Source organism: Zeus faber (genome assembly GCF_960531495.2).
Source record: "Zeus faber genome assembly, chromosome: 7".
NCBI lineage: Eukaryota > Metazoa > Chordata > Actinopteri > Zeiformes > Zeidae > Zeus > Zeus faber.
The window spans coordinates 6,960,714-6,968,213 of record NC_137203.1 but is presented as its reverse complement, the minus strand read 5'-3'; the positions used below and the strand labels follow the sequence as shown (position 1 = coordinate 6,968,213).

The following is a 7,500-nucleotide window of genomic DNA, read 5'->3' as shown; positions in this document are numbered from 1 at the left end:
CTGGTTATCAGTCAGTTAAACAGGTAGGTGGTTAAACAGGCAGGTGGTTAAACAGGCAGGTGGTTAAACAGGCAGGCGGTTAAACAGGCAGGCGGTTAAACAGGTAGGTGGTTAAACAGGTAGGTGGTTAAACAGGTAGGTGGTTAAACAGGCAGGTGGTTAAACAGGCAGGTGGTTAAACAGGTGGGCGGTTAAACAGGCAGGCGGTTAAACAGGTAGGTGGTTAAACAGGTAGGTGGTTAAACAGGTAGGTGGTTAAACAGGTAGGTGGTTAAACAGGCAGGTGGTTAAACAGGTAGGTGGTTAAACAGGCAGGTGGTTAAACAGGTAGGTGGTTAAACAGACAGGCGGTTAAACAGGTAGGCGGTTAAACAGGCAGGTGGTTAAACAGGTAGGTGGTTAAACAGGCAGGTGGTTAAACAGGTAGGCGGTTAAACAGGCAGGCGGTTAAACAGGTAGGCGGTTAAACAGGTAGGTGGTTAAACAGGCAGGTGGTTAAACAGGTAGGTGGTTAAACAGGCAGGTGGTTAAACAGGTAGGTGGTTAAACAGGTAGGTGGTTAAACAGGTAGGTGGTTAAACAGGTAGGCGGTTAAACAGGCAGGTGGTTAAACAGACAGGCGGTTAAACAGGTAGGCGGTTAAACAGGCAGGTGGTTAAACAGGTAGGTGGTTAAACAGGCAGGTGGTTAAACAGGTAGGCGGTTAAACAGGCAGGCGGTTAAACAGGTAGGCGGTTAAACAGGTAGGTGGTTAAACAGGCAGGTGGTTAAACAGGTAGGTGGTTAAACAGGCAGGTGGTTAAACAGGTAGGCGGTTAAACAGGCAGGTGGTTAAACAGGTAGGTGGTTAAACAGGCAGGTGGTTAAACAGGTAGGCGGTTAAACAGGTAGGCGGTTAAACAGGTAGGTGGTTAAACAGGCAGGTGGTTAAACAGGTAGGTGGTTAAACAGGCAGGTGGTTAAACAGGCAGGCGGTAAAACAGGCAGGTGGTTAAACAGGTAGGTGGTTAAACAGGTAGGTGGTTAAACAGGTAGGTGGTTAAACAGGCAGGTGGTTAAACAGGTAGGCGGTTAAACAGGCAGGTGGTTAAACAGGTAGGCGGTTAAACAGGCAGGTGGTTAAACAGGTAGGTGGTTAAACAGGTAGGTGGTTAAACAGGTAGGTGGTTAAACAGGCAGGTGGTTAAACAGGTAGGTGGTTAAACAGGCAGGTGGTTAAACAGGTAGGTGGTTAAACAGGCAGGTGGTTAAACAGGTAGGTGGTTAAACAGGCAGGTGGTTAAACAGGTAGGTGGTTAAGTGAAGAGGACCTGTATTTAATTTTAATAATAATGACGAAATGCAGAGAAACATTTTGAGCTGAGATTTTTTCGGAAATCCTTCTCAAAGCTCCTCAGTCTGATTTTTAATCGTCACATTTATGGGCAGATATATTTGAAGGAGCCATAACCATTCACTCTATAATGGAAACATTTATTTCCGGTTGAATCATGAAATGGATGAGGCCCCAGTCAACCTTGTTGACCTGCGCAAGCACCTTGTGTCGATTACGCACATTTTGGTATTTTTTAGTATTTTTAGAGCTGATAGAGCTTATTGTGCATAATCACCGGGTGTCATGACATTTCACTGCATATATGTATGTGACAAATAATCTCTTGAACTTGAACTTGAACTTGAACTTGAACTTGTTGGCTGTTTGATATGTGCGATGTGTGAGATTTGAGAGATGACAAAATAAATAGTGTTTTATAATACGGCAACGGTGATGATCTGGAGAGTGCAGGTCTCAACCTTTCCCTATTCTTCATCCTCTCTCCTGCTTTTTTGCGTTCTTCTCCCCACTCTCGTTCAGCCACCCCCCCCCTCTCTCTCTAACCCCCTACCTCTCCCTCTCTCTCTCTCTGTGCCTTGATTGCCCGTCATGAGCTTGAAGACGGTGGATGGAAGAACAAGTGAAGGGATGAGTCAAACCTTTTACACAGGAGACAAAGGAGCAGGATGAAAGCAAAATCAGCGAACATGAAACAGAATGGAACGTGCGTCACTGTGCGGGTGGACTGAAATATTTTATTGAGAACAATTCCTCTGCCCCCCCTGTCATTTTTCTTTTTTGATATTCCTGATTTCCTTTATCGAAGTTGCTGCGTTGCGTCCGTCGACGCCGTGACATCCTCAGCGCTGAGGAACCAGAATTGGTCAGTGAATCGCTGCACAAAGTTCAATCAGTTGCTATTTTGCTCTGGTTTTTACTGTTGACCTTTAAAAAGAACCCGATGAAGTAACTGATGTGAACAAGTACAGAAGAGAAGCCTCGTTGGCGGAGCCGCTTTCTCACTCTTCCCCATCTCTATCTGTCTTCCTATCTAGTATCTGTCTGTCTGTCTGTCTGTCTGTCTGTCAATCTATCTATCTGTCTGTCCGTCTGTCTGTCTATCTATCTATCTATCTATCTATCTATCTATCTATCTATCTATCTATCTATCTATCTATCTATCTATCTATCTATCCATCTGTCTGTCCGTCTGTCTGTCTGTCAATCTATGTATCTATCTATCCGTCTGTCTGTCAATCTATCTATCTGTCTGTCTGTATGTCTGTCCGTCTATCTATCTATCTATCTATCTATCTATCTATCTATCTATCTATCTATCTATCTATCTATCTATCCGTCTGTCTGTCTGTCAATCTATCTATCTGTCTGTCTGTCTGTCTGTCTGTCTGTCTGTCTGTCTGTCTGTCTGTCTGTCTGTCTATCTGTCTCTCTGACTATCTGTCTGTCTATCTACAGGACACAGAGGTGATGAACACGGCCATTCTCACCGGTCGTCCCGTCTCGGTGCCTGTCAAGCTGGTTACCGTGGAAACGGATGGTCGGGTGATGGAGGTGGATGACTCGCTCGCCTGCAGCTCCACCGACGTGGATGTGGTCAAGGTGCGTGTGCATGCACACACACACACACACACACACACACACACATACACACACATACACACACACACACACACACACACACACACACGGGCAGACGGTCATACCGTTTATTTGTAGAGACATATCCTCTCATACACACACACACACACACACACACACACACGTACAAGTATTCAAGAAAAAACGTTATCCCGACATTGTAAAAGAGCCGGGTGGGAGTGATGTCAGGTTCGGGCTGGAGGGTGTGATTCCAGCCTGTTAGAGCGTTGCATGCTGCATAACATAAATATAATTACATAAATTACATCAACTACATAAATTACATATTGACAAGCCCCGATCTTTGACGCTCTGGGGCTGACGCATTACAGCCCTTCATTTGGATGCATTCACTGCATTCATTGGTTGAGTAAACAAAGCAGCGGGCACAAGAAGAATGCTGCGGAGTGACGGGAAGTCGGGCGGCGAATCAGTGAGTCGAGCGTTTTTCTTCAGTGCAGCCTGCCTGTCCGGCTGCAGTTCGACCGAGTGATTCCCCACGTGAGTCGTGAGTCCCGCTGGACGCCGGAAAATACAATAAATGTGTGAAGGCGGACGAGAAGTGGCAGAATGGAGTGGACCAAGCTAGGTCTCAGGTCTTTGGGGTTTAAGTCCTTGGTCCCAAGTCTGAGTTAAGTCTCTTATGCTGGTAAAAAGCCTTCTATTTTATTTCTAAGGAATTAACAGTATTATCATGAGTTATTCAAATTAATGTAGAGATAACGAGTGTGTGGTATAAAGCTTTAAATCATATTATAATACACGGAAAAACACAACGGAAGCTTTCATTTTAAGGGTTCAGTATTGTATTGTTTCTTGTGACGTCAACATACAATATACTGTTCAACGATTATTAATTTAGAACTTTTCTTTTGATTTTCTCTAATAATTGTTCCTTGATCCATGCACATCTACAGTAAACAGCATAATAGATAGAAATATTTTTATTTAGACATTTAAATTTTTTAATTAAAAAAAAATAAAAAAAGACATGGAAGTTTCTTCAAGTCTCCATGGCACACAAACATATGCCCAGTTTTTGTCTCTCTAAGCGTTTTTGTGTTTCTGTTGCGAACCACTCTCATCCCCTGCTGCTCGCCGCCGCTGTCTGCAAAACATAATTTCCGACGCTGTTGTAGAAAGTCCCCAATCTCCATCTCCACTCGGCCTGAGACAATTCCTTGCAACCCTCATGCAGAAAAAAACTACTGAAAACTGGCAAAACCTGCGTCACTTTGGACCAGCGCATGGCTTGAAGCTGATTGCCTCTGTCCAAGAATCTCTCCTCTGATTGGTGGACTGTGGTGGGTAGTAATCGGGCTTCTGATTGGCTGAGTTTGCCAAAAGCGAGGACTGCCCAATAAAATCAATAGAGCATGCGATTTCACCGGGGGAAGTGATTGACACAGAGAACGGCGCATATCACTGTCGACACTCAGAGCTTTTAACGATTGTTCACGAGTCCATCGTCTAGATCCCGAGCTGAGTCAAGTTTTGAGGACGAGGCTGAAGTCGTTCTGTGTGCAACCCCTTGATATGAAGGAGGCGGACCACGTCATCAAAAATACAGTTTCTTGTTTTAGATGAAACTAATTGTCATTGCACAGAGTACAAGTACTGAGGCAACATATTGCATTTCACCAGCTTAGAAACTGACGTATCTAGCAGCAGTGGGCTGCCATATAGCGGCGCCCGGGGAGCAGTTAGGGGGTTACGTTGCTCAAGGACACATCCGCACGCTACCAGGAGGAACCTGGGATCAAACCGGCAATCTCCCGATTACTGGACCGGCTCTAGCTCCTGAGCCGCTGCCCCTGTTTGTAAAACTGACGAAAACATTTCTCTCAGAAAGGAATAAAGGGGCAGCAATGCAAGTCACATGGGGAAGGGTCAGAAAAGTGGTAGGGAACGCAGGTGTAGAGGATGTGCATCGTATTAAATGCTGTGGACACATGATCATGAGTATTTATTACGCTCGATTCTTCCGAGTTGAGCGGTTCTCTTTCTCACAAAGCCAGTTTATCTGATCACCTGTTGAAGCTCAGCACACACCGGAGACCATTTTGTACCAAAACCAAAGAGCAGTTGGGCCGCGCCGTGTGCACATGGGAGTCGGAACACTCAGAAAGTGGGTTTCATAGTTTCACTGCTGTAGCGTGTAGAGGCTCTGAAATTGTGATTCTGCGGCGTGAGTTATTCACAGTTATTGCACTTTTATTTAGCCTTCCCATCCAATATCACCACAGACGCCGCTGGTCAAGATATTCATACTCCTCACCAGGGATCCACGTTATTTTATCATTTCTCTCTCCCAATTTGTTGACCCTTTGGGGAGAACGTTTCTTGGAACATTCAGTCCTGCTTTCATTTAGTCTCAAACCTGGATTCCCATGGAGGGTTGCCGAATTCCAGCTCCGTGTTTTGCTCCATCCACGCGCTGAGCAGCTCATTTCACTCCTGAGTTGGACCCAGCCAGGCGCGTAGCTGTGGGTGGGCCCCTCCCGGGTGGGCCCCTCCTGGCCGAATGGGCTGGGGGCGTCTCTTTTCGTTACAGAAAATTAAAAAAAATTATGTCAGAAAACCAATAAATATCAACTTGTTTTTTATTGTGTGTGTGTTTAATTTGTCTTCTGGTTAAAAGGGAGCTGTTGGAACAAGTTGTAGGAAGTCTCCGTCGCCAGTGCCCCCCGGCGGTCAACCTGACGCGGGTTCAGCCGCCGATAAGAACCAGGCAGAGTTCTTTTTTGGTAGCTTTTTTCTTTCTACTTTTGTTTGGTCACCTCCCTCCTGAGCGCGTAGTTTATCTTGTCTGTCCTGTTGATTGCGCTCGTTGTTCCAGTTTTGTGTGTTTGTCGTGGTCACTGCCCGGCAGACGCCGGCAGCTGGGGGCCGGGCGGTCAGCTGCTCGGCGGAGGAGAGAAGGAGGGCTACTCCTCCGTAAAACTTGCCTCCAGAATGAGCAGCGCGCCGGTGATTCTCTCTGGCCAGGGAGCATAAACTCACGCGTTTGGCGGAAGGCGGAGTCGTCACCCGTGACACTTGGGTCCCCGTTCTCCCTCTGACGAACCCTGGAAAAAGAACGACCGTTTCCAATGTGGCCCCATTCATCACTAATGAAATGTTAGGGAGGAGCCGGCCAGGTTTGGGCAGATTGATTCCAACATTAAATTGATTTCCTTAGGTTGCAAAGCTCCTCAGTGTAAACGTGTTTGTTCCTTTCCTATGGTTTTAAAAAAACAAAACAACATTGAAATAGAGAATCAGGGAGATGGATTACACTGTTTATGTCACATCTGACACCATGAAATGATTTGGGTGGAAGAAGAGGCTCATTTGATCAGAACCTGCACAGAGGAGACTGTCAGCAGGACAGACCCCCCTGAGCCCACAGCCCTGAACCCCCAGTCCCCCACTGAACCCCCAGTCCCCACTGAACCCCAAGTCCCCCACTGAAGCCCCAGCCCCCCACTGAACCCCCAGTCCCCCACTGAACCCCCAGTCCCCACTGAACCCCCAGTCCCCCACTGAACCCCCAGTCCCCCACTGAACCCCCAGTCCCCACTGAACCCCAAGTCCCCCACTGAAGCCCCAGTCCCCACTGAACCCCCAGTCCCCCACTGAACCCCCAGTCCCCCACTGAACCCCCAGTCCCCACTGAACCCCAAGTCCCCCACTGAAGCCCCAGCCCCCCACTGAACCCCCAGTCCCCCACTGAACCCCCAGTCCCCACTGAACCCCCAGTCCCCCACTGAACCCCCAGTCCCCCACTGAACCCCCAGTCCCCACTGAACCCCCAGTCCACCCTGAACCCCCAGTTCCCCACTGAACCCCCAGTCCCCCACTGAACCCCCAGTCCCCACTGAACCCCCAGTTCACCCTGAACCCCCAGTCCCCCACTGAACCCCCAGTCCCCACTGAACCCCCAGTCCTCACTGAACCCCCAATCCCCACTGAACCCCCAGTCCCCACTGAACCCCCAGTCCTCACTGAACCCCCAATCCCCACTGAACCCCCAGTCCCCACTGAACCCCCAGTCCCCCACTGAGACCCCAGTCCCCACTGAACCCCCAGCGCCCCACTGAACCCCCAGTCCTCTCTACTGTTGCAGCGTTCATGGACTGAGCTCTGTTGGTTGAGCATGTTTTATATTCAGTGTTTTGCTGTTATTGCTTTTGTGATGCAGAATGTTGCAAAGTAAATTTTGTCTTTTCAGTTTTGTCTGTTTGATCTTTTTTCTACTAAGTCCTTTTTTTCTCTGGGAAAAGATGGCCCACCCAATTTTGTACCGGCCCACCCAATTTACAATTTCTGCCTACGCCGCCGGACCCAGCGGCAAAATGCAGCGTTGAAAACAGAAAACCTCAGATTAGTGTTGAATACGTTAAACAATGTAATGCCACGGGTGACACAAGGAGGAAAAGTCAGCGTTGGTATTTTTATAAGATAAGACAATGCATTATTGATCCCCCGAAGGAGAAATCAGGCGTTGCAGCAGCTGAATACAGAGGCATGAATACAGAGACATT

At 47.7% G+C, this 7,500-nt stretch overlaps 1 protein-coding gene across 1 annotated transcript in view; it reads left to right on the top strand.

Moving 5' to 3' along the window:
- LOC307233277 (transmembrane protein 132B) overlaps positions 1–7,500 on the top strand; it is a gene marked incomplete at both ends in the record, with an annotated part of 171,009 nt that overhangs the window by 115,664 nt on the left and 47,845 nt on the right. The window contains one exon of the mRNA XM_080004577.1: positions 2,792–2,935. Within this exon, the coding sequence (XP_079860703.1) occupies positions 2,792–2,935 (144 nt within the window). The remainder of the gene's footprint in view (positions 1–2,791; positions 2,936–7,500) is intronic.